Source organism: Chaetodon trifascialis, chromosome 16 (assembly GCF_039877785.1).
Source record: "Chaetodon trifascialis isolate fChaTrf1 chromosome 16, fChaTrf1.hap1, whole genome shotgun sequence".
NCBI classification, from domain to species: Eukaryota; Metazoa; Chordata; class Actinopteri; order Chaetodontiformes; family Chaetodontidae; genus Chaetodon; species Chaetodon trifascialis.
The window spans coordinates 3,511,013-3,537,235 of record NC_092071.1 but is presented as its reverse complement, the minus strand read 5'-3'; the positions used below and the strand labels follow the sequence as shown (position 1 = coordinate 3,537,235).

Below are 26,223 nucleotides of genomic sequence, written 5' to 3'. Positions count from 1 at the left end.
CCACCACCGTTTATCTTCCACCTCTGCAGCATCAGCAGCTAATAAAGACAACGCAGCTCTGTCCACATTTAGTTCTGCTTCATGGGCACTCAAACATCATAAAATAAGGCAGCCAAACACTCACTTTTCAAGACTCAGTTTTAGAGCAAAAGCACTACAGCTGTGGGCGGGACATCTCTCCACTTCCAGTTGATGTCCGGATGAAAGGCAGCGAAATGCTGCCCAACATTGTTGTTAAACCATTTATTATCTTAATTACTTTGCAGGATAATCAGCAGCACGAGAGGAACAGTGTCCTGTTAACATAAAATCTGGATGAAACTCAATCGAACTCATGCTGAGCGGCCTAGTTGACTTGGAAACAGCGTTAAACGAGGGCGTCCATACTTATTCTCTGCAGGATGAGACAAAACTTCTGGTTGTTCTTCGATTTTCATTGACTTTGATTATTAATTCATGCGTAAAGACAATTACGAGCACCTCCATGGGGTCGCATCAGAGGCGGTATCAGTTCGTGATTTGATGAACATCGTCTCTCGGCGTGTCTCTCCTCTCTGTCTCAGCCCTTGCCGGCTCTGGATGAGGCCTCAGAGGGCGACAGGACCGTGTAAACATTCCCAGCCTTCAGAATCTGTCCGTCTGTCGGGGGTGATGCATCTGTCCGGCCCGTTTGTTTACCGGCCGAAGAATGTTAAGAATATAGGCTTCAGTGTGTGTGTGTGTGTGTGTGTGCGTGCGTGTGCGTGTGGGTAATTCATGTCCATGTGACCGTGCACTTAAAATAGAGAGTGTGAGGAGGCCAGGGGGACACATGGGCGGGGCGGGGTCACAAGTTTTGTTTCCCTTTGTATCGTCTTAATGTTTGTAATGATCCAATGGGATGTGGATCTGGTGAATATTGCACCATGTTTAGTCTACCAATCACCACGGTGACAAAGAGTCTAGGTTTGGGGGCGTGGAGGTGGAGGCAGGGGGTGGGGGTCAGAGTAGTTAGTGGTGTTGTGGGTCAGGGAGGACTGCACTGCAAAAAAAAAAAAAATCCACATATATAAAAATACACCCAATGAGCTGCAACAGAGACACGTCTGCTGTAATTGTAAAGTGTAGGTTTTGCCTTATTACTCATGACTCGCCCACAGGAAGTGACAAATTTCAAATTAAGAGGGAAACAAATGCAAACAGTTTTCTTAAATGGCAGAGAAGACTGACGTTGGTGTGTGAAGTCGTCTGGTTTTTATGTGTCTTAACCTCATGTGTTACAAGCACGTTGCATGGCGCAAAACCGTTGAAATCAGCACAACTTTATTTTAAAAAAAATGAGTAAATGTGTTCAAAGTGAAGCACAAGGCACCCCATAAAAACATCTTGAGTCTTTTGCTCTTTGTAATCCTCACATAGGCTCAATCTCACACTTTTCCACTGATCAACAGGTGGCGGTAAAACATCAAGAAACACACAAACACGCCAAGAAAGGCAGTGAGGAAGAAGAGTGCAGGCTGGTAAACATGGATGTGGACAATGGAGGTTTTTAAACCGAGGTTTTGCAAATGTTTCGCCAGGAAGGAAATGTTTTCAACTTGTTTGTTAGACCTCAGAAATTCACTCGGTGAGTAACACCGAACGTAAACATGCAAAGGCACCTCTGATCATTTCGCTTTTAAATGTCACACAGTTTACTTGAGAGTAATAAATACGTGGCGCTGTTCCTCTGACTGGTTCCACCTCTGTGTTGGAAAAAGGAAATGATCATGTTGTCAAACAAGGTTTTACCTAATTTTCTACTTACTTAAGGGGGAATTTTATGGTAAAATCTGGGTTTAAACCCTTAAAATAAACTGTGCTACATGTGCTGAATGTGCATAAAATAGTGTTTTCAGGAAGATTTTTTTGCAGTGTGTGTTGTTATGAAGCTGGAAAACAGTGATGGTGACACACGCGCACACACACACACACACACACACACACAGCCCTCAGCTGCTCTGGTTAGTTTAAACTCCCGCTGACTGCTGTGAAAGGTAACTCCAGTGAGGCTGCACTCTTACCGTAACATGCATTCATCCTCGGCTGTCTGCAGACGCTGGACTCACAGCGGGATGTAACGCGCTCAGTGAATCTCTCAGGATGTTTAAAAGCTTTAATTTTGTTTGATCGGCTGCTTTTGATTTGCATTATGTTCATTTGCACCAAGTATTTCTGTCGCACACGGAGCAAAGACAAATGTGGTATCTGACATTGAGACTGCTGTATGCTCAAGTCCTAAAGTTCTCTTAAAAACCCTCTAATTATCAATCATATCACTTTAATTAATCACTATGATTTTCTCCAAAGCTGATTACAGATTTAAACCCTGAATATGCAGATTAGTCCTCTGAGTGCTGATTTTATCATTTTGGCTGCCAGCCTTGTATCGACTGTAGTGTCAGAATATGAATTTTAAGGTCGTCACAGGTGAAAAGGTAGACAGGAGGATTAAATTTTAAACATTTCCAAATGGATTACAGTCTCAGAAATCCCTCATGCTGTTCCGATGACTCTTCCCAAAGAATCAGATGGACGGACAAGTATCTGCTGCTGGTAGTGAGGACAATATCATGTGCAGCACGGCTAACTAGATTTTTAAAAGATGTGTTAATAGTGTTTTACAGGCCGAACTCGCGTCCCCTGAAACTAAACATGTCCGTAAGGTCGCTGTCCGACACCGCAGAGGAGAAACGACATCCACTCAGGAGTTATAGATCTTACTCACCCTTTCAATGAACCTTGAGATGCACTTAGGGGTTGTTTCCAGCAGCCGTATATCAAGGCCAACAACAGTGGAAATCCTCTTCAGAAGGGCCTGGCAGGCGTTTGACTCCCAGTACTGCCCCCTAGTGGAAGACAGGTTTGATATAAATACATGACTGAGACCGCTGACACTGTAACAGCACCTCCGCGCTCAATAACATGAGATCCAGGACCCATAAATGTAAAAGAAATTGACTATCAGCATTGATCATTATTTGATCAGTTTATATTGACATAGAGACTGGAAAACATGGAGCCAGTTAACGTGGTTTCTTTCGAGTGAGGACGGAGAAACAAAAGAGAGACAGTGAGCTGATTTAAAGCTGCCCAGAGGAAAAGCATCTAACCTCTGCAGGAGGGCGTCCTCGGCCTCGCTGCTGTCCGGTGCGTTCGCTTCGCGTTCAGGCCTTCTGCTATCTGAATGACAAGGTTCAGTAATCAAAGAATTTGTTGACCCCACCTCCCGTTCGCTCACCTCTCCTCCTGCTGCTACACCTCCCATGCCTCCCTTTTCTCATTTGTCTGCATGTGTCGCAGACAAATGCACGTATGTACACACAAGTATACACATTATTTCCACATGATCCACTCAGAAAATGCTGACATGTGACTGTTTTTGACAGTCTTGCACTTACAAATGACATTAATTTGCATTGAAGTATCTAAAGCACCCCCATCAGCACAGCCTCTTCTGCTGTTTTGAGGCCATTTCAGAGGTCGAGGGGGATTGTTGGGCGTACAAAGTGACTTAAACACCAAAGACTGTGCTGTTTTCACCTACCAAGAGTCAAAGTTGGCTTCTTTTTGTCTTTCTTTGACCTGAACCGAATCGGTTTAGTTGCTGAAACGTATGCAGAACACAACCTAGGAAGGCACTGACAGCCTGTTTGTTGTTGTACGTTGGCTCCAATATTCTCTTTACGCATCAAACGCACTCGAACATAATGAATCATGTTCACCATGAAGTCACATCATGTGTTTCATGACTGCGACAAATCCTTTTTATCAGTTTATCAGCAAAAATGGATATTTTTTTTAGATGAACACTGCATCAGTAGCTTTGCCTGGCAACCAAGACGAGTTGGTTAAGGTCAAAGAAAGATGGTGGTTGTGGTCACATGATAAAAATGCTAATAGCTTCTACTAGTGTGAGGGAATCATAGGGAGACACTCACGCCCCGCAGTCCCTGCGTAACGACTGACGAGCAGGATTGTGCTGGTGAGCTCCACTCTTGTTCTGCAAACAACAAAAGATTTGAACAAATGCAGAAGGACGAGGACTATTTCTGGGAAAAGATGTCGCTGATCGCAGAATACCTTTGATTTCAGTTCAGAATTAAATTATGTTCATTTGACTAATCTGACCCTTTAAGTGCCGTTCCAGCATTTCAGTGCAGGTGACAGACCGCGTGACGATGCTGAATTTTGGGGAAAATGTAAAAGATGTGGTGGCTTACATGGATGTCGGCTCCCTCCAGAGGAACTTTTAGAGCATTCTGGGACGCAAAAACTCGCCGCTGAAACCAGAGTTACAATTATTTTGGGGCTGACAGCTCTTTAAGACATAGCTACTCACCAAATATAAAGAAAACTACCACACAAGCACAAACACACACACCTCTGATTTTAATAGACACTGAGACACTAAGATCACGGGGGGATCAGATAATTCTTGCCCCTTTGCCCCTGCGCTCTGCCTCCCCTACGCACACACACACACACACACACACACACACACACACACACACACTGCACCATCACCAACCTCCACCTATCCGTCTCTCGCTATCAGCTGCTCCCTGCTGCCGTTGTTTTCAGAGGTCAGAGCTGTTTGTTTGCTCGGAGGCCTGTCGTCTGATAGCCTGCGTCGGACCCCCCCCTCCCATCTTAACCTGAAGCCTTATCAGCTGACTCCCCGGCAACTCCAACCTTGTCTTCTAAAAGGAACACTTCCCCTGGAAATTATGGAGGGACTCGGGCAGATAGACGGTGTCTCTATCTGTCATGGTGGAAACGTCAGAACAGACAGGATGACAGCTTCAGGCTGATTCCACGCACTGCAGGTTCAAATGCATCCCATGACCTCTGATTCCCATCTCATGAAGGCTAATACTCTTCAGTCTTTAACTACAAAATGCATGTTTTTAAAGGAGCAGATCAATTTTGCTCATTTTTAGAGGGATTTTATGTCCCCATGCATCCAAAAGTTGATGTTTCCAGCTGCAAGAGGAGGCAGGATGTAAGAAACTAGATCCTCTTGTGGTGAAGCAGACCTGAAAATATGTCCTTAACAGAAAGCTAAGGGGGAAAATGGAGAGGGCATACAAATGAGCTGCTCACTATGAAGCTCTATCACTGCAAGAGCGAGAGGCTGCAGCCATGCTAGCTACTCTGTGAGGCATCGTGGTGCTTTGAGCTAAATGCTAACATCCGCATGCTAACATGACAATGCTGACGAGGATGTTAACATAACTGATATTTAGCACGCCCACTGTGTTAGCATGCTAACATTTGCTAATTTACAAGTAGCCTGCAGACGAGGTTGAAGGGAATGTTTTGCCAGCGTTTGGCCAAAAAGTATTGGACACGTTCAACTTTTGACCCGATGATGGAGCTACACGAAATGTCAGGGGATCGCCAACCTCAACAGGATTCATCTTCCGGGAAATATGAATGTCTGTTTAAAATTTTGTGACAGTCCAGCCAGAAGTAGTTGAAATATTTCAGTCAGGACAAAAGACAGGCAGACATTCCAGTCCATAGACGAGCACGGCAGCTAAAAACAAGTCAAGGTTGTAAAGTAAAAGCAAATCAGACGAAAGATCTAAGAATAAAAGCAGAAAAATAAAGAATAATTGCTAATCAGCCTCATTAGACATCAAAATGTTTCCAGGTTTGACTGAATACCGAAACTAATTTATTCGATATTCCCAAGGAATCAGAAATAAGTCAGATCCCTTTTGGCCTTTGAGAAACCTCCCTCACCTCAGAGCAGAGTCGTCCCGGTTTGAAGTGCAGCCGTCCGTGTGACCACGGGAGAAAGAAAAGAAAAACCTGTGATGAAATTACTCCCCCAACACTGGATCAAACCCAGCGGGGAGGGGAGTGCCAACCACCTGATTAACCAACATGGAGGAAATGAGCGGAGCAAAGGGGTCCATTTTCTTCAGGAGTGGGAAGAGGAAAGAATGGGAGGGGATGATCGGGGGAGCGTAGGTGGGATAATCTGCGTACATATGTGTGTGTGGGGGGTGTCGAAGGGCGTGCGGGGTTAAAGTCACAGATTTTAAATCAGTTCTTTGGCCTTTAACGGGCGCAACAGAAGCCCAGTATGAGAGAGCAGAACAAAGAGGGCAGCAGTGGCCTCGACCAATTAACATTCCTGCAGCCTTTATGAGCCGCCTGGACCCGCCCCTTCACTCACACCTCGTAAAAGTCACAAACATCAATTCTTGCAAACCATAACTGTCATTATAATCCCATTAAAAACAACCCACTGAGCAATTTACAGTGAACACCAGGGCCAAGTGTGCCAGCAGAGGGAGGGCTCGTCTCCCGCTGGAACGCGAGCCGGACTAAACAAATGGGAAAGTTTATTGGGAGTAATTTGACAAAATATGACATGATAGCGACTCCTAGGCAAACCCAACAACAGAAGATCTCTTCTCTTCCATCCTCTTTTGAATTTAATGGGCCTTGGCAAACATCTGGCTGACCGCACGGTACAGATGTTGTTATTTAAAGCTGCACTGATCAATTTGTGGCCACTAGAGGGCAGAAAACAGCATGACGAGCTGATGAAAGCGAAATCACGAATCATGAAACCTGATTAATGCAAAAGTACAGTATTAATTTTCTTGTCGCTCTGGTTCTGTTTCCGCCAACTCCTGACAAAAATATCTACCATCTTAGCTGCTAAACACTCCACTTTTTCCACCCGCTAGCCGCTAACTGTGTCCGCTGAGCAGATAGTGCACAGTCGGTTTATCAGACATGTTTTGCTGGAAGCAGCTGGCTTTGGGGATATGTGGCTGAAACTCCCACGCTGAAAACTACGTGCTTAAACTGGCTGAAAAGCTCAGAGGGGCTTCAGAGTTCTCTGTGATTTCAGCATATATGTAACTTATAAAAACACAGGTGAGTGGTACTCTTCACCTGAGACATAATACTCAGGTACGCCAACTGTGAAGCTGTTTCCACCAGCAAAGCAAGAAAAAATTAAAAGTTAGGGTTAAAAAAGATATAAAACTACTCATGTTACGTCAGAATAGTGACCTAGATTTATTATTTTAATTAGCATCGTGACTCTTAGAGAATCCTGAAATGGCCTAAGGGTGGACAAAATAACAGAAACGCCTTACAGTCTTGTCAGTCCAATTCAAAAGCTGTGCAGCAGTTCAGTAATCTTCCTGCAGTTGAAGTCTTATCCTGTTATTTTCAGCTGAGACTTGACTGAGATGCTTTTCAACTCGTTCTTCTTGGGATTTACAGGGGGTGGACAAAATAACAGATGCACATAAATCATCAAAAATCAGTAAATCCGGTCGTTTTCAAGGAAGTATATAATAAGTAATACCTAAGAACTACGTAATTCAGAGAAAAGCTCAATTTTAACCAAACTTAGTATTTATCCATTGCTTATTTTTTATTAGAAATGTTTATTTCCATTTACTCTAATTCGATGTTCTGTAGATACATTTTACATTTTTCTGCACTGACTAAACAACTCTGGGTTGCATTTGCATTTAATTGGAATTAACTGGCTGGACGTGAACCAATTAAACGTCTATTTTGACCAGAATTACTAACAAACTGCAGAAATCCTTCCAGGAAACTTACCACTAAATCATAATGCGGGAGAATTTGCTGAGTGCCACTCGGCAGCATGTGTCAGCTTTAATAGAGGTCTGAGTGTCCCCGTTTCATAAGTGAGGTTAAAAAGCAGCGTTAGGCCACTGGCAGAGGCCGAGGGATGCTGCACATCATCGATCTGACGCACGGTGACCCCACATGGCCTCAGCTGGATCGGCTCATTGTGAAGTGTGTGGCTCCCTCTAGCCAAACGGTTTGGCTTTACAGTAGGATTTAAAGGAGGTTTAATTATTATTATTATTATTATTATTATTATTATTATTATTATTATTATTATTATTATTATTATTATTATTATTACTGCCTCCTCCTAACAGTGTGTTGCATGAATATACAAAGAAAATAACAGCATCATATTTTAATTTATCATTTGTTTAACAATAAATCAATAATAAATGAAAATCACCATGTTCAATATGACATTAGCAGACATGGACTCAACAGATACATACTTATAAAGTAAATATCCAATAAAATATCTATAAATCTATCTACTGCTGTACTCCACTGTGTTTCTATGTAATGACTGAAGTTGGATTTACTGTCTTAAACTGCTAAATGATATTAATAATAATTAAAACATAGTGCAAGCATGTACAACGTCCATAAAGTGATTAGAGAACCAGAATAATTTAACAAAGGAAGAGAAAATTAGAGAATCCCAGCAAAGAAAATTCACTAATTAATAAATGCTGAAGGTCTTTCTGAATATTAGAAGCGCTTTAGTCTCAGTTAATATCAAGGAAAATCTAAGAATAATCTCAATAAATTAGAAGTAGAGTTTTTCAGTCTGTGAGCATTTTTTTTCATAACTGGTCTCTGTCAAAGGGCTTCGGCCTAAAGTCAAAGCAGGTTGTGGTTTATCGAACACGTGACGGTCATAACGACGAGGGGAGGGGTCACGTGTTCTTGGCGCTGACCAGGACGATCTGGATGTTTCTCCTCCTCATCTCTCTGGACATCTGACACCAGGTGCAGGATGTGCAGCAGGTGGCGTACAGGCAGTCTCTGCACATGGTGTCCTGCAGGCAGCACACAGCGACGTCAGGTCAGCAGGTGGACAACACATGAAGTTTTGATGGACTGTTGAACTTTGATTATGAGCTCGCACACTTAGCACACACATTCCTCCCTTTCTTTAACGATTCGTGCCCTCAAACTTAATCTGCAGCCTGAAATACTGAGGCTTTCCTGACAGGCTTGAATTTCTTCTTTCTGACCTTTAACTCTGCTCACAATAACTGCTTTGCTGTAAATAAATAATGAATCACACATTTTATTCTAAAAGTTTGCTGGGTGAATTGTCCCCGTTGGTCTCCACACAGCCGCAGTAAATAAAGGTAAACAGGTTACAGATTGGCTCTTTAAGGCAGAGAATCGTGGCCTTACTTTGATGCCGTAGCGCTGCCGCATGGAGACCCTCATGGACATGGTGATGGGGGGGATGCAGCCGAAGATGTCCAGCAGGGGGAGGCAGAGGCACTGGCCGTACCTCCTGGTGGTTCTACAGGCGAAGCAGGGGCAGCACCAGAAGGCGAAGCAGCCTTCAGCAGGAAGAGGATGCAGAAAATGAACAGAAGAGCAGCACTGACACAGATACTGACACACCGACAGACGCTCAGAGACAAAGGAATGGACACAAGATGCTTTAAGGAAGAAGGAAATTAATCCCCTTCATGTCTTTCCTTAACAAACATTATGATTTACTGCAACAGCAGTGAGTTCTGGTTCAAGTGAGATGGTTTATAGGCTGAAACAGAAAGGAAACATGTTTGTGCTGTAATGAACTGGATTTTAAACGCAGCTGGTAATAACAAAATGAGTGTTTTTAATTCATTGCTTACACTCGGGCACGTCTTGACAGCAGTCGCATATCCCCGATCCCCACTCGTCTGAGTCTCGGGCCTCCATGACGGGCTGAGGCTGCCGGATGACCAGCGTGGAAGACATGACGGTGTCTAAAGGGAGGATCAGGATAAGATAAGAAGAACAGTAATGCAGAGTTCTCATTACATACCCTAATGTGAGATACACAAAGGGCCAGCAACAGATTCCCAGACGATACTCTACAAAAAGCTGAAACTAGGAGGATGACGCTGACATGGTGCTCTGGTGGAGGTTTGTTTGACAAAACAGCAAACTGAGGACATTGTATTGAGATTTTTTGTGTTTTTGAAGTGCCGATATTCCAGTTTATAGGTGCACCTTTCATGCATTTGGTCAAAGAAGCAGCTCAGTGAAGGCAGAGCAGGTCCTTCAGAGGGCTGATGGTTCGATCCCCAGCTTGCTGCCTTCAGTGTGTGAAAGGCTGAATGAGAGGCTTTGTAAAGTGCTCTGGATGATAACATTTTACAAATATAAAAGCAATAACGACATATGTTTAAATTCAAATGACAAACCCTCAGAATCCACCACCAGGCAGCCGTCAGGGTGAATGGATGCTCTTGGTGGGGCTTTAACGCAGCAGACTGCTGTTCGCTTCTCATTTCATAACAGTCAATATTTCTCTCTATTAACCATGGCCACCATGTTTCTCCTACTTCAGCCAAGCGGTCAGTAATGTAACCATGACGAACTAGTCATTTTGACCCAAACCATGATTGTTCCCCAAATCCTAGCTGAGTCTCATTTGTGCCGAAACCTCACCAAAGCTTAACCATGGTGTCGTCAGATCAGAACGCTGTTTTATTTTCGGTGTTATATTATTATATGTGTCATGCTAGAGGCGAATTCCAGGCAAAGTATTTAAATTTGACTTGTTGAAAGTGACAGTGAAGCAATACAGGCTGTCCAAACCAAGTGTGCACGTCGAGCCGACCCTTTCACCGGCTTCAGAGAAGGTCCCTGATTTGCTTTGGACCTTTGAAAACCACAAGCTTTAACCTGGCAGCGAATCACATGTTAACCAGAGTCTGTGCAGATCATCAGAAGCTGAGGAGAGACTGGAAATGACGGTCCAGTTTGAACATTTGCCTTTAATGACTCACAGCTTTACGTCTGGAAAGTCTGCAGGGACGTCTCGCTGTGAATCAGCAGGATGTGCTCGTTCTATTCTCTTGTGTTTCTTTACATTTCAGCACACTTCATGTCATTTAGATCATTGTTACTGTGATATTAACCTGCAGTGCTGGACTCTTGTCTCCCCCTTCTGGCACCAGGAGTCATTATACAAACACTGTTGATGAGCTTTTGATGCCACAGGCTCCATCAAACTCATAGCTGCTGTCACCAAAGATGCTTTATAACCAAAGAAGAGGCATTAAAAGCTGCTCCAGAGCTATAAAATGGCGCATACTTCCTGTCTCCTAAACACTGTTTGAAGTGTGAATGTTGTGATGTGGTACAATTTTAATGTTTGCACATTGTTTTGCTGCTTTTTCTGCTGTCTTAATACAGTGATAGAGCATCTTTGGAAGTTTCAGATCTCAGGAGAGCATATTGCAGAGGCAGGTCTTAAAAAACTTTAATTTACTCCTGATTTGCCGGCCTGAAAAGACATTTTAGTGCCAGAAGGTTCAGAAAACTTGTGTCCTGTGAAAAACGTGTACAGTACTTGCTGCAGTGACTGTGGGCCGAAAGAATCGTCCATAATCTGTGCTCACATTCCTCATTGAAGTGAGCAGGCTCAGGACTTGTCGCTGGTTTATAACCCACATGACACAGAGACAGGAAATGAGCGGAAGTGCATCATCTCCTTTCTGAAATGACTTTAAAAACTGCAAAACACAGACATTTACCTGGTGGCTTGATCAGCATGGTGCAAACTTTTTGCCTCGCATGTAAAAGTTTGCACTCCAGGTTTGATATACATGGAGCAAACGTACTTATATTGTACTTTCAGAAAGGAAAATTCTATATTTTCAGGCATGTATGTCCATTTTAAATGAAGAATATAAAATGAACATATAAGTGGTAAAATATCTGTCTTAGAAATGTCCCCTTTGACCTGAAGTTTAGAAACATCAAGGCGCACAAACAGCACACATTACATGAGAGAAACACTTATATATATACAATTATATATTTGTGATTCAAACATAGACGGGTCAAGAATGATAAAACCAAAATCCGAGCACAGACCAGTATTTATACATTATGACTGAGGTCTGAGCCTAAAGAATACAGTTAAAGTCTCACCTGTGTCTCTGCGGGATCAAAGAGCTCTGAGTCAGACGTCCTGTCGCAGCCGATGTCGACAATGAAAGGCTGTCAAGTCTCAGTGAGTTCAGAAATACCTGCAGACGACAGAACACCTGAGAAAGCAAACCGGACAAACCAGCTCGTCCTGCAGTCCGTTAACGTAATGCCTATTATTTATTGTAACCTGGAAAGGATTGAAACGAAGGTGAGGCCGTGACACCACCGCCGAACCATGTCACAGCCTCAGGAGGAAGCTTTATTTGACAGTTCGACTGAAACATTAAGTTCTGGATGTGAACTTCCTGTTTAAATGCATCTTCATCAGTGAGTCTTCTCATTTTAGTCAATTTTCCAAAACATCATCCGTCGCTGTTGTGGCAGCTTTTACGAAAAACCTTGAAAAAATAACTTTGCATGTAACTACATTCAGTCTTTACTGCAAAATGTTTAAAATAGAGACAAAAAACAATGAAAACATGCTTACATATAGTCTGAACCTGCTCAACAGAATCCGTTCCTTGAGGCTCTCTCAAAAGCCACAAAAGACTTGTTCCTGATAGGTTTTAGCCTGCCAGGTGGATGTTTTTTATTAAGCATGTGAGCACACTGCATGGGCTGCGTTTACACCTGGCTGACGTCCAATCATGAGGCGAGTAAGACCGCCCCCGGATGCGGTTCCAGTTCTGTTCTGATCACATTTACACCTGACGTCCAGATGGGAAACCCACATGCAGATCATATGTTAACACCGGCGCGTCGAAGCGTTTCACGTCTTCTTCTACTGACACGTCCTCTCTTCCTGTGTGATTGCTGAGCATTAAAGATGGCGGCTTTGTACAGGATCGTTTTCATGAGGAAGGAGCTGAAACACAGAGCAGCTACATTTCTCTTTCAGCTCAAACCTGTGACGTTAAGGCAATCAACAAGTCACCCTGCAGCCTTGAACAGGTGAAAATGCCCCAACAGGTCATTTTGAGCCCTGTTGGCGGGAATGGTGGATGAACAAACGCCTCCCATCCTTTAACAATTAGTGTTGAGAAACCTTTTAACGAGGCGCAACAGCAGCTGCAAGCCACAAACCACAGTAAAGGCTGTCGGTGTGCTGTGACGAAGGAGGACAATGGCCTAACCCTCCATGGACGGGAGACACTGGCTGTAGTCAACTGAACAAAGCAACATGAAAATAAAGAGCAAGGAAGGCTGCGCTCACTTTAATGAACAGCTGACAAATGCTGATGGATTTGCTGGAGGAGAGAGTCTGTCAAGATGTGGGATTGTCCCCTCAACACAAACAAAAAACAGAAACTCATCTCCACACTGAGCTGCCCCGCCCCGAAGCTGAATGCCACGGTGACTACCTGCTTTACACCATCCTCCCCAACACAGTCACACATTCAGCATCATCTGGAAATACCTGAACATTATGCAATCACAGGGAGCATTGCGTTAGTTCAGCGTGCACCTGATGCGTCAGCTATCGGCTCCCAGCCCAAAAATTCTGCATATTCATCTGTGAACATCTGGTTAACTACTGTTGAAATGCATCAACAGTGGAGTATTTGTGAAGTACAGAAATACTTGGCATATGTCCCCCCAATGTCCACCCCAGCCTGCTTCCATCACTTCATCCTCTGCTCTCCACCAATCAAAAACGGTTCATTACACACGCGTGTTCAACAAACACTATCAAGCAGACAAACATCATTTTTGTCCCGTTCACATAACGTCCTCTGCTAAACACTTACACGAGCTTCGACCAGGCGTCGACAGACTCCTCTCTGCACTTTCTTTGACACCGTGCTCTGATTCGTTCAGAAGCAACAATGAGAGACTGTTTCACAATCTTCTGATCGACTCAGTTCAGGAAAATAAGACGCTGCTGCGGCTGACGTAGCAGTTAGGCCGGCTGAAGTAGATGAAGCACCCGTCAAACGTCACCATTAACAGGAAAAACTCAGGGAATGTTGCAACACTGCTCTGAATGAGGCTGCAGCGCAGGTCACATCTGAACTGATGCTGTTATTTTTAGCCCATTTGGATAAAATCCCCTTAGGCTTCAGGCTCAGTAATTTCCTAAAACAACTGTCACTGTAGCTTTAATCAAAGTAAATAGTGTGTTTGTTGGGGACTATTTTCTGCAGCATTAACAGTAAACAGCTGCGCTCCTGCGGCGTTCCCACTACCTTTGACCCAGACTGATGACAACCGAGAGCCAGCACAAACTGAGCAGCCTCTCCTGTGCTGCGGCACAGCTTACTGTCCCTCTGAACTTTGATCCAGAGTTCAGCGAATGGACGGTGGGCTGCGGGTCAACATGTGAGCAGCTTTTGAGGGCTGACGATCACATGATTTAGTGAATATTTGGAATAGCTGTGAGCCGTTCGGACTGTAACGACCTCGTGCTCTTGACTTGCTCTTTGACTTAAACGCTGTGTGTTGAAATAATAGAAAATGTGTTGATTCAAATTAGACAAACGGCCTGTGAGAACATTTTCACACAAGTTAGATTCAATAAATGATGATGGATATTCTCGCTTCAGCTTCCTGAATGTAACCTGCTCATGAGTGTGCGTTCATGAGCAGATTGCTATAAAGCTAAAGGTCATAAATGTCAGGCGATCTGTGAATGTGACGAGTTCTCTCAAATCATTTGCAGCCCAGAGTGAATGTCTTCACACTTGACCATGATTTCCAATGTGTATATTGACCAGCACATAAAGACAAAGGTTCCCTGAACGCTGCTGCTTTGTTGCAAGGGCTGAGCGTCGAATATAAGAATTGAGGTTGTATGTGGTCACAAGACACACACACACACACACACACACACACACACACACACACACACACACACACACACACACACACACACACACACACACACACACACACACACACACACACACACACACACACACACACACAGAGTTTAAATCCTGCTGTTCAACAGTCCTCCTGCTTTGTCCTCAGCAGATAACAGCTGGACTCAGGAGAGGAAGAGCAGAGAGCACGTGTCCGATCAGAGCAAACAGACAGTGAGGTCACGTCCATCCACAGTCAACATGATCCAGATCTTTTGGACGAAATCCAAATAAAGTGTTTCACGCAGGTGGCCGAGTTCAGCGACAAGGCAAAGGAGTGCAGAAGAAACGGGACCGGTAGAGGATTCATGGTTATTAAATGATGTGATGCAGCAGCAGCAAAGAAATGACGCTTATGTACAACTCATTTCAAACAAATATGCTTTGAAAGTAACATCAAGCTGCTTGCATTGCTCTAAAGAATGAGAAAGAAACTCTTTTAAATCAATTCATCGAAAAAAAGGCAAAATTCTCCTGCTGAGCAAACCTGCAACTCAAAGCACTCAGTTCGAGTTTGGAAAAGGTTTTCGTGGAATATTGAAAATGTCAACACTGATTTGAAGCATGAGAGAGGACATATTTACCTTTTCATTATGTCGGCTTAAACCTGCTTTTTTGGCAGCTTGAGGCAAGTCCAACATGCTGTAAACACAACACACAGAGCAACACTAGCAGCAGATAGGCAGCACACAGTCAGTTTACCTGCACTTTCCACTGAAAACAGCTGCCTGCTGCGGCTGGAAAACAAGTTTTAAAAGTGCTGCAGCCACAAACACATGAAATTAATGTCATTTTGTCCTCCATCATCACGTCTTTCTATAAACCACAAAGTAAGGACTACCTTAAACAGCTCAATACTTCTCTCGGACACTATTAGAATTTTAATTTTACAGTTGTGTGAAACATATTTTCTCTCCCTCTTTTTTAAAAAAAATTCATCACTGATTTCTACTGTTTGTACTTTGCACCAGTCAAGCTGAGAGAGAGAGAGAGAGAGAGAGAGAGAGAGAGAGAGAGAGAGAAGGGGGGGGGGTTAGATAGAAAGAGCAGTGGTGGACCAGTCAGTCCTTAGACGAGGAAGGAGAGCGATGAGGGAAATGAGGATTTCACGCACACATCAGGTATGACCTGAATCTACAGCTCTGTGATCATTTCTTGTGGGTACTTATATGTACAATATGCAGTTATACAGATACACTGGAGCTGTTTTCGTGATTGCTGACAGGTGGTGTGAGCAGTTGGACATTAAGTCAAATATATAATCTTTAGTGATATTATTTTCCTAATATACAAAGTATAAAAAACATGCAATGTTTAAATGCTTAAAAACTGTTGCCGCGTGTGTCTACCTCTTTTTCTTCATCCTCTTATCATTCCTGTTTCCTGCAGCCCCTCTGTAGCCAGGAGCTCTGGGTTTCCATCTTCTAGCTGGCACCTTCTGCACTTCCTCCTGGACTCTGAGCTGCTGTCACGGGCTCAACACTCCTGAAGCAAAAGCTTCAGCAGCCATCTTTCTAGGTACTGTTGCTGTGACATTTTCATTGCTTCACTCCACACAAAAGGCCTTAAGGCTGCACCTTAAGAAGCTATGGTGGAGCTTATAGTGGTCTTTCATAGGATCTCCGCCTCCACCTGGTGGAACTTTGATGGAAACAGTTTCTGTCTCAGCCTCCTTAAAGCAGCAGTTATCAGCAGCTGCACTTTTCTGCAGCTCTGCACAGTGTTTTAGCGTCTTTCAGCTCGTTGTGTTGGTTACCTCAGCAGGCAGCTGTCGTCCATGTCAAAGATCTGATAACCCAAATTTATTTACTTCCTCTTTCTTTAATCATTTCACAATGCCTGAGACTTGGTGACCCTTTTGGTGGGGGTCATCTGATGTCACGTCACCTAATGTAAGGCTATAAAAATATGATTTACAGGCGCTTTCATACCTCAAACCAGGACTAAAGACCCTGGACAACAACACGATGGAGGGCAGCATGAAGATAGACCCCGCTCCTCCTGGCCTACGTAGGACATCAGCCACATCTGGGCTCCTGCTCTCAGACCCTCTGGAGAAGCTGCACAGCAAGACGGACTCTTTCCTCACTGCAGCACGGCTCATCCGCAAAGGATGGACGGACGAGAGGAAGAAGACAGGGTGGCAGATTTCCTGTTTTGACGACTCAGCACACCAGCCCTCTGTCTTCAGGCCAGATGGACATCAATGTCCAACAAGTGCTGAGATTTGCCTGAAGGACCCCAGAAGCAGGTGGGCTCCAGTGGTGAGCAGCAGGAGGGCGGCTGAGGACAGACAGATATGCTCTGAAAGAAAGGCAGGTGAAGCAAAGCAGACAGCTGCTGGTGCATTCTCAGCTAACAGACCATCAGGAAGACAGACTGGTCTCTGCAGTCAGGCAGGAACGGTTTGTGTCTGGACGTCCAGCCGCCGCACCGCATACAGACAGTCCAGGAAGTTCAGGGCCCCGATGCTACCAGCCATTGCTGAGATGTAGGCTACCTCCAGAAAGGACAATGGCTTATAGGAAAGACACTCGGCTTTGCTTCCTCTTGGTTGTTTTAAGAGATCTACAGTAGAATCTATCTAGACTTTAATTAAACTGTGTTAAATGAAAGACTTTGATGGCATGAATTATCTTGTTGTGATTGTGTTAATAAATGGACACATATATGTTTGATATTATGTGTAGATGCTGAGTTTGTTCTTTAAAATGCAAATAAATACAAACGTGGACGTGGTTTGATGTTCTGTTCTTGTAAAAGCTTAACACTGAAACTAAACTTTTTGTTTTTTTGTTTTTATCTAAATTACTTCTGTGAAAGCTGCTCTTGTAGCACGTTTCGTAGGTAATGCTAAAAAAAATGACTTGTCATAAACCATACATGTGTACCTAACTTGATACTCTTCCCCCTTATGTGACACATGCTTCTCGCAGGGAATGATACAGCATTAAAAACTCAAATTCTACTTTTCAGTCATTTAGTGAGAGACTATACAGGTCATAAACAACCATCTCAAGTGACCTAGATATACAAATGTCAGCTGCAACCTCCCTTTCCACCCATTACCAAAAACAAAAAAGTAATCTGTGAAATCAAGTAAACAGAGCAGTCCTGTGGTTTTAATTACTAATGATGCAGCAGTCAATTAACTTCCAAATTAAACTTCAGTGGCACTCTCAAACAGGGCCATCAGAATGGGGGAAAGGGGAAATGAGTACACAAAGATACTAGAATTAACAGCCATGGATCTGGGAAGGGGCCCACATACAGGTCTGTGTACAGGGTCCAGAATTGTGTGCTACCCCCTACCAGGCCCAAAAACTGTGGACATGGGTATGGGATTGAGTTAGATATACTCAATCTGCAATGTTAAGTTAGATAAAAATGAATATGAACAAAAGGGCTGAAAACTAATACTGAACTGCTAAGTTATCAGCTTCTCTGTGAGTTAGTGATCATGGCCAGTTTTAACTGCTCAGTGAATTCCACAGAGGATAAACAGCTCAAAATATATCAGGAATAGTCAGAACAAATCCATTTGACTAATTTTAGCTGTCAAATAAGTAATATGTCTGAGTTTCATTCATCACAAACATACAAAAGACCCCAAAACCTCATAATTGCGTGTTTGAGGTTCCTTTTTACCTGAGTTAGGTGACTGCTTCTGTGCTCTTGGCATTTCAGTGGATTCAAGTGACGGAAAGTCGAACAGCGCCACGCCTCCATTGCAGCGCTTGCTGTGGTCAGAGAGAGTATTACATCCATACTGGGCACTGCCACAGAATAAAATGAAAACAGTTAAGGGACTCGTTAAACGTCGTTCGAAGACGGTAGTCGCACGGAGGATCTACTACTGGAAACCGGACGGGATCATCTAATCTAATGCTACTTCTAATGCATGCAAAATAACACAAAATGTGTAAAACAATCGCTTAATCACTTCCATATTTTGTGTTTTGTCGGTGAACGTGAAAGTTTAAAAAATGGTCAACGCCAGGAGGGTTTTTGTTCATGGTTTTTGTTCATTCTTGACGTTTCGAGTTACACATGGTGGACTATGGTTGGCAAGTCACGCATAAAATTCTGAAATATGTTTCCGCCCGGTTTCGAACCGGGGACCTTTCGCGTGTGAGGCGAACGTGATAACCACTACACTACGGAAACTCCGGATGGAACATAGTGACGTCAGGCATTCGACAGACGATATCAGTGAGCGGTATTGCATCCCTAACATCATGCTTCTAGTACTAACAGTAATGAGGACTCACAGCGGGAAGACGCAGCACCTCGAGCCGTTGGATGTTCAATGTCTGCTCAAGGGCACATCGGAAGAGCCCAGGTGGTGACCTCGCGCTCCGTGGTCCACGCTGGACTTGAACCTCACGTACCGCTGATACATTTTATATCACTGAGATCCACAAATTGGTCTGAATTGTTTCCAGAAATCAAATTGATCCCTGATACAGAGTGAACAAAATTTACATACACGGGTGTAAAAAAAGGAAGTAATGATTCACCAGCCAATGAAAAAACACAATCTCTTCTCACTGTCTGCAGACGGTGACCCCTGACCTCACACTCCTCCACCCTCAGGCCAATAATCCCACTTTTACAACAATATTTTCCTTTCTGCAAAGGGGGTCTTCACACATTTCAGTCAGTTCACAAGCCTTCCTTTAAAACATGTCACCTTCAGCGTTTTAATGCCCAGAATTAAGAAATTTAACAGCTACTGCGTCCCATTCTTCAGGACTTCAATCACATTAATCATTAGAAAATACACAGACCATTACAAAGGAGAATATTTATTACTAATAAATTGCCAAACACCAGCTGAGGAGACTCCACGGGCCTGAAGTCGGCCCAGAAAAAACTAAAGCAGACATTTAACTTCAGGGGAATCATTTCTAAAAACGGCACTTAACAAAGAGAAACTGAACTTACACAGAAAACTTTAGATTTAACAGAAGTCCAGTTAGGTGTGGTCTAATCATTTTTCCTCATTACGTCTGTGTGCTTTCAGATGTTCATCGACCTGTTAAATTCAGAAAAAAGGAAGCTTGCAGCAGTCGATGCAGTTTCGCGGATTAAGAGTATGACCTTTAAAGTTATTCAATATAACATTTTCAGTTATACAGATCACTGGATTGTGTGAATAGAAAACTAGAGAAATCAATACTGGAGTTAAATTTCACGACTACATTTTAATCTTTAACCCACTCAAAGACCTTTATCTTCAACCCCTAAAACTCGAAGCATCAGAAGAAAAAAAAAAGTTACTGAAAATGTTTTTTTATTTGTCAAAAAAGCTCCTTTACAGTGCCAAGATTTTCAACCTGTAAAGTCAGCAAACATGTAAAATACAAGCCTTACAATACATTAGAATCAAAACCGGTACCAAAAAGTACAGTAAAAATTACACTTCCATCGATGGAAATGTGGAGGGGAAGAAGGGAGGAAAAAAAACAAAACAAAAAAAACACCACCATAAGGGAAAAGTAAAACCTAAAAATGATAGGATTAAAAAAAAAAATGGAAAAGTTACATTTCGGTTGTTTTCTGTACAAATGGTCTTCTGTCATAAAAGAGGTCGAGTCATGCCCAGTGTGTCCGTCCAGCCATCGGTCTCACTGGATCACTGGAGTCCTGAGAACGACACAACTCGGTCACATTTTCCTCTGAGTCAAACACAAAGCAGCACAAAGGGACGTTTGTTTAGACCGCCGTCACTGAACTGGCCCCTTTGTCGTGTCTCTACTGTTTATAATAAAGGTTCAAAAGGCCAAAAAACTGAATGGGCTACAGTAAGCAGGCCGGCGTCTAGTAAAGCCTACAGCAGAATATTAAATTAAAATTCAGTAAGTGCTCTCTGTACAGCTTAGCATGTGCTTTGCAGGTTCAGATGAACAGTGTTAAACTGTTGCTGCATCAAAACCTCAACTCCAAGTTCATGCAGTTGGGGTTTCGGTGTTCGAGGTAATTCAGGGCTGCAGCTAATGATTTCATTATCGGCTAACGTGACAACCATTATCACAATTATCTGTTTAATCTATAAAAGTTCAATAAAGTGAGCAAAACATAGCCACAACTTCCCAGAGCCCAGAGTAAGGTCTTCAAAATTGCCTCTTTTGTTTAACCAGCAGTCCGAAACCCAAAGAATTACAGCAGAATGCATTTACTTTCATAAATAACAAAGAAAAGCAGCCCATTCTCACATTTAAGAAGCAAAAACCAGCAAATCTTTGACATCGGTTGCTTGAAAACACGACAACTGCTCATCAAAATAGCAAAACTTCTACTAGTCGCTGCAGCTGTGGGGTGGGGGTGTGGGGGGGTCACAGCATACCTTGCACTCCCGTGTGATCATCAGTATGGCTTGTAGCTGGTCTGGTGTGCCCCCCGCCGAGGGGTTTTCCCATAGCTGGCATTTCCCTGGTCTGTGGGGCAGAGAGGACAGACGCATCAGACACAGGTTTCCATTCAGAGGAGAGTCACTGTTGAATCTGCTCTGTGTTCGTAACTAAACACTGTGGGAAATCAGGTTATTCAGGTGTTCCAATGCAACGCAGAGTAGCATTTATACCAACACTGTCCAATCAATACTCGGCATCAGCATTAAGGGACTGGTGCGGCCCTGATCACAAAATGAAACCCACATGGCCAAGAACTGGAAATGACCGTTTGTGTACTCACTGTAATCATATCCGGGACCGTATCCATAGCCACCAGAAGAGTAGTCATAGTTGCCGTAGCCGCTGTATCCTCCGTAGCCGTAGTTGCCGTATCCCTGGTGGTTCCAGTAGTTCCCGTAGCCCTGGTTCCAGCCATGGCTGTGACCTGAGACGCAAAGTTCACATGGAGGTTTTATGCCAACCATATCCACCAACACAGCAGATACAACATAATCCATAATAATCTTTTACAAGGTTTTGCGGTCAATGATTAAAATGAACGTGTGAATTGAAACATTTTCAGAGAAGCGCTTGAACTCATTTTGACACTGTTTCTGCTACTCTGTCAGAAAAAATGAGACAATCATCCTTACCTCCACGGCTTCTGCCTCCCCGACCTCCGTAACCTCCACCGCGGCCCGCTCCATACTGCTGCTGCTGGTACACCTCCTTTGGCTGGGCGATCTTCAGCTCACACTGGAAAAAAAGCAATGAAGTACTTTATTACTGCTAATATAGATCTGACAACAGCTGCAGGGAATCCTCATTATGATTTTAACCAATATTTGCATGTTCACTGTTCATCTGCAAAGTAAGTGCAGGTCCTGCGCCTGCTAACTGGGACAGTGACGATCATAACTCACAGCCTTCCAGCCACAGGACAGCATCACAAAGCAAAATACTCTGCTGAGAAAGTGTGTGTAAATACCGTGCCGCCGTGGATGTTGTGGTATTTCTTCTCCAGACACTTCTTAACGCAGGCCTCATCTTTGTATGTGATGAAGATGAAACCCCTCCTTTTCCTTGATTTGGGGTCGACGGGAAGCTCAATGGTTTCAATCTAGAAGGAGAAGAAGGCGACAACACTCCTGTCAGAACGCTGTCAAAAACAAAATACTGATGAAACGTGAGGACAAATGTCAGGTTTATATTAAGCAGATGTTTTCTACTGCTTGACTTTTGAGAATTATCTTACATTTTGACATAACATCTTCCAAATCATTGCTCTGCGTGTTACTGCAATTTTCAGACAAAATAGACTTTTAGGGTAATAAAACATTTTCCTCTCTTCAGTTCAGATGAGGCTTTTTTCAGGCCATTATCTGCAAGTGACAGAATTTCTGATCAAGAAGGATTTCCCACAGGAAGCCTGTCCTGCCCTAACCTGCACCCTGCACCCTGTTTCAATCAGCCACTTCTTCATTAGTCAGTAATTAGGCTCAAGGATTAGACTAGTTGAACAACACGGTTGTGTGGCAGTCATAGGATTAACATTCAATTAACATCCTTCCTTCTGAACTCTGCAGCAGAGCGGCGCCTCAGTGTGAGACCTACAGCCAGCCGTTCTCAAACTGACCCCCAGGTCCATCAGACTGATTCAGTTTGGTAAATGATCACTGCCATCCTCCTAACTAACACCATCTTTTCATGCCTCTAACTACACACGGCCTTCTAATGTGGATGTATGTAGTAAAACAGACCTCTCCAAACGCCCCGAAATGTTCCCTGATGGTGTCCTCAGGCGCATCAGGGTTCAAACCGCCGACAAAGATCTTCTTGGCGGGCTCCTTCTTCATGGCCATCGCCTTCTTGGGATCGATCGGACGTCCGTCCAGTCTGTGTTCCTTCTGCTCCAGCACCTGCAGAAACACCAGTGTGATCATCGTTGATATGGAGAGCTGACACACACAGCAACGATCAAAGTCCTCAAAGTATCCTCCTACATCGTGTGACATTATTATCATCACGCTCTGTCTAGAAGTGACTGTTGGGAATGGCGGGACAACATTTGGACAGATTTTTGAAAGTGTGAGTGCAGCCCCGTTCACTTCACAACACAAAAAGATCAATACGAGTACTTTGTGGTTCACTTTAAGAACTGTATGTTCATTAAAATTAAATGTCAGTCACAACATTTTAATCAGACATACCTGCCAGAAACAGGATTTACTGACCCGAGCCTACTGTGTGTGTATAAAAACAATGCTCTGCACCCAGTCTAACCAGGCAATGGCAATGCGTGTGAGACAGCCACACACCTTGTCTACGCTGCTGCAGTCTTTGAAGAGAACGAAGCCAAACCCTCGAGATCGGCCAGTGTTGGAGTCCATCTTGATGGTGCAGTCCGACACCTCACCAAACTTACTGAAGTAATCCTTCAGGTCCTTTTTACTCGTGTCCCAGCTGAGGCCGCCCACGAACATTTTACTGCAAACACATGTTGCTGTTTATTCCTTACTGTTTTACACCACTTACTGCACAGGTAGACAGAGAAATCACAGCCTCAAGTCTTTGCCTAATTCGGTAAGCACAAGCAAAACCATCTATTTGTTTCATGCCGTTACATTTTCTTAATCTATACCAAAAGTGCTCGTGCATGCCGAGTGTGATGGGAGTCAGGGAAATGAAACACTCACCCGGCGTCCTTCTCTTTGCTGGCATCGATCTTGCATCCGATCTGTTGCCGTCTGTCCTGGCTTTCCTGGTCCGCTCACTCCTCAGCTCCTGCTCCTGCTCAGCTCTGTCCAACTCTGTCCTGGCTCCTGCTCCATTCTCTCTCTGCCATTCGTGGTCTGCATTGTCATGAGAGTCAGCGTCTGCCATTCTGACGGTGGGCTCTTCAAGAGACTGAGGTGGAACAAGAAAAAACTATCCAATGAGGCAGCAAATAATACAAGTTTCACATACTTATATGCACATAGTAAAGAGCGAATCAGGTGCACAACAGGAAGGTCTGATTAACGATCACCTTGCTGTCAACAAATTAAATTAAATGATGATGGTGTATTGCAACTTCAATACTAATTTTCAAACTACTCTATTAGTTCAGCATTATTGCCATAAATTACCAAACAGCAATTGGCACTCGGTCAGCATTAGGCCTTTGGGGGACGTCCAGGTTTGGGGCCAAAGAACAGATGTCTAGCTGTTAATCCAACCTTGCATAATTGATCTTGTTAAATGCAAATGTGGTGAATACATTAACTTAGCTTTATCTAACAATTCCTCACTTGTTTACACTTGCTTGACTTGTTTCAAGTACATTATGTGGAACACCGCGAAGGCTAACAGAAAGCTAATACAATAGCTGAAGCCGCTTCAATGCTGACATATCGTTTCACGATTTTTTTTTAAATGTACCATATCCTTCTAATTTTTGCGGTCATTACACTACCTCAGCGTTCGGATTCAAACATTAACAGGAATTATACTTTGTTCTATGTTTACGTGCATTTAACGACTCTCGTTAGGTAACAAACACAAGCGACAAACTGGCATGGATCACCGTGTTCTGCGTTCAAGCGGACCGCGCTTTGCTTCGTTGCCGCTCGGGACAGAGTGCAGGCCCGGCTAAGAGCTAGCCAGCTAAGCCTGTTTCAAATACCCATTAAAATCCCAGCAGGCAAATCAAATAAAATCACAATAAATATTATAAAGCACACAGGCCTAATTTCTACTATAATCGATCTACGAGTCATTCACTCAGCGCAATAATCGCGCTAACGTATTTAGAATGCCTGCGGCAGCTAGCACAGACAGCTAACTACATTTAGTGCTAACGAAAGCATTTAACAGACAAAAGCGAAGCGACAACAAGAAACACAATGGAGCGAGCCGCGGTGCAGCGCTAAACTGCCTCACCAGTATATGAATTCAGGCATAAAAACAAGAAAATGTAGTTACTTTAAGGGGAATATCGAAGACGCCGACCTGCTGCTCAAAATGGACACCCTCCAAATTCGCCGCTAACTCGTGGCAACATATATACGACCGGATGTGACCAAGCGCAGGGGGACGTTTGAATAACAAAGTCTGTGATTGGTCAAAATTGTCATTGTGCAAATAAAGGCGTTACGTTATTGGCTTATTGCCTGGTGCATTGATGACAAACAAATACAGTAGCCAAATGTCCTTCCTGCTTCCTGTCCTCTCACCATATTATGAAAAGACATTGTATTTTAATCGATGCGTCACAGTGTGCAGTATTTTAACGCGATGGCGCTGGCAAATCTACCTTTGTGTGCCTTTATTGTGCTTGGCGAATAAGAACACACCTCGTAAACACATGCACGCTGCACGGGGATTCATCGGTCTGTGCCGTTTCTATTTCAGTGTCCAAACCCAGACATGGACACTGATAAGACCATGAAGTGGCTGAAAGGAATGCCAAATTTCAGTTTGGGGTGTTTTTATATTCGCATTTGTAATAAACAACTTGTGTTTGCGTACAATTGAATTACTTTGAATAGAAGAAAAGGGGGTTAATCTTCTTATTGGTAACAATGATCCCGTTTTCACAATTTCAAATGCATCCTCCTAGCTTTTAATATCTGGTTGTTTTCACACTTCCATTCAACTAACAGGTAAAAACGTGGTTTGCAGAACATCTAACATTAATGCAGACTGAACTTTCTGTTCCTATTATATCTTCTCATGCACTGTATTCACTGAGATTATACAGAGGCAATCCACATTCATGTAAGGAGACCCAGCATATAGTTTACATGGCCAGAGCTAAAAATGGATGCAAAGAGGGCAGGGACCGTAGCCGTCGCATATGCATGCAAGCGTAACATGTATGGTACAATTTGTACCATCAGTTAAGGAGTTTTTCCAAAACCAGCCGAGAATATCGGACAATGTGCTTCTGGTGTTCATTTTACAAACTGGAATCTCAGGGGTCATGAACTTGGCCTGTGGTGACATTGCTGCAAGTCGTGCCAGGGCTGGATTTACAAAAGCTCTTTGCTGCATGTAGAGTGTCAGAGGAGGGATAATGTTCCAGCAGGTGTGATGCAGCTGCAGGTTTGAACTTAGGAAGGTTGTCATTTTTCTGACTCATTTTCTTTTTAGAAACCAGGCTGGTGCGATTTTGCTGATCGTGAGACGCACAT

The 26,223-nt window shown here is 43.5% G+C and overlaps 2 protein-coding genes and 1 non-coding gene across 3 annotated transcripts; all 3 read right to left on the bottom strand.

Annotated features, from left to right (window-relative positions):
- Positions 1-8,537: 8,537 nt before the first annotated feature.
- LOC139344921 (cornifelin homolog B-like) lies at positions 8,538-12,469 on the bottom strand. Its single transcript, XM_070983360.1, has 5 exons — positions 12,424-12,469; positions 11,794-11,891; positions 9,501-9,614; positions 9,046-9,200; positions 8,538-8,678 (listed from the first exon to the last, which is right to left on the bottom strand). Exons 3-5 carry the CDS (start codon positions 9,604-9,606, stop codon positions 8,556-8,558), a joined length of 384 nt encoding a protein of 127 aa, XP_070839461.1. The 5' UTR covers positions 9,607-9,614; positions 11,794-11,891; positions 12,424-12,469; the 3' UTR covers positions 8,538-8,555.
- Positions 12,470-18,748: 6,279 nt separating this feature from the next.
- trnav-cac (transfer RNA valine (anticodon CAC)) lies at positions 18,749-18,821 on the bottom strand. Its single transcript has one exon. It is a non-coding gene; the product is annotated as a tRNA-Val (tRNA).
- Positions 18,822-19,330: 509 nt separating this feature from the next.
- On the bottom strand, positions 19,331-25,089 carry LOC139344839 (heterogeneous nuclear ribonucleoprotein A/B-like). Its single transcript, XM_070983244.1, has 9 exons — positions 25,013-25,089; positions 23,746-23,956; positions 23,368-23,536; positions 22,810-22,968; positions 22,038-22,169; positions 21,703-21,805; positions 21,351-21,494; positions 21,004-21,094; positions 19,331-20,303 (listed from the first exon to the last, which is right to left on the bottom strand). The coding sequence occupies exons 3-8, from the start codon at positions 23,530-23,532 to the stop codon at positions 21,024-21,026; spliced, it is 774 nt and encodes a 257-aa protein (XP_070839345.1). The 5' UTR covers positions 23,533-23,536; positions 23,746-23,956; positions 25,013-25,089; the 3' UTR covers positions 19,331-20,303; positions 21,004-21,023.
- Between the last annotated feature and the right edge of the window lie 1,134 nt (positions 25,090-26,223).

What these genes read in the sequence shown, in the direction of transcription:
- LOC139344921 (XM_070983360.1), bottom strand. Translation starts at nt 9,606, where the DNA reads ATGTCTTCCACGCTGGTCATCCGGCAGCCTCAGCCCGTCATGGAGGCC. An exon ending in CTGTCAAGACGTGCCCGAGT is followed by an intron (nt 9,201 to 9,500) that starts GTAAGCAATGAA and finishes TTCCTGCTGAAG; the next exon opens with GCTGCTTCGCCTTCTGGTGC. An exon ending in GGCAGCGCTACGGCATCAAA is followed by an intron (nt 8,679 to 9,045) that starts GTAAGGCCACGA and finishes TGCTGCCTGCAG; the next exon opens with GACACCATGTGCAGAGACTG.
- LOC139344839 (XM_070983244.1), bottom strand. Translation starts at nt 23,532, where the DNA reads ATGTTCGTGGGCGGCCTCAGCTGGGACACGAGTAAAAAGGACCTGAAG. An exon ending in ACTGCAGCAGCGTAGACAAG is followed by an intron (nt 22,969 to 23,367) that starts GTGTGTGGCTGT and finishes GTGTTTCTGCAG; the next exon opens with GTGCTGGAGCAGAAGGAACA. An exon ending in ATTTCGGGGCGTTTGGAGAG is followed by an intron (nt 22,170 to 22,809) that starts GTCTGTTTTACT and finishes TTCTCCTTCTAG; the next exon opens with ATTGAAACCATTGAGCTTCC.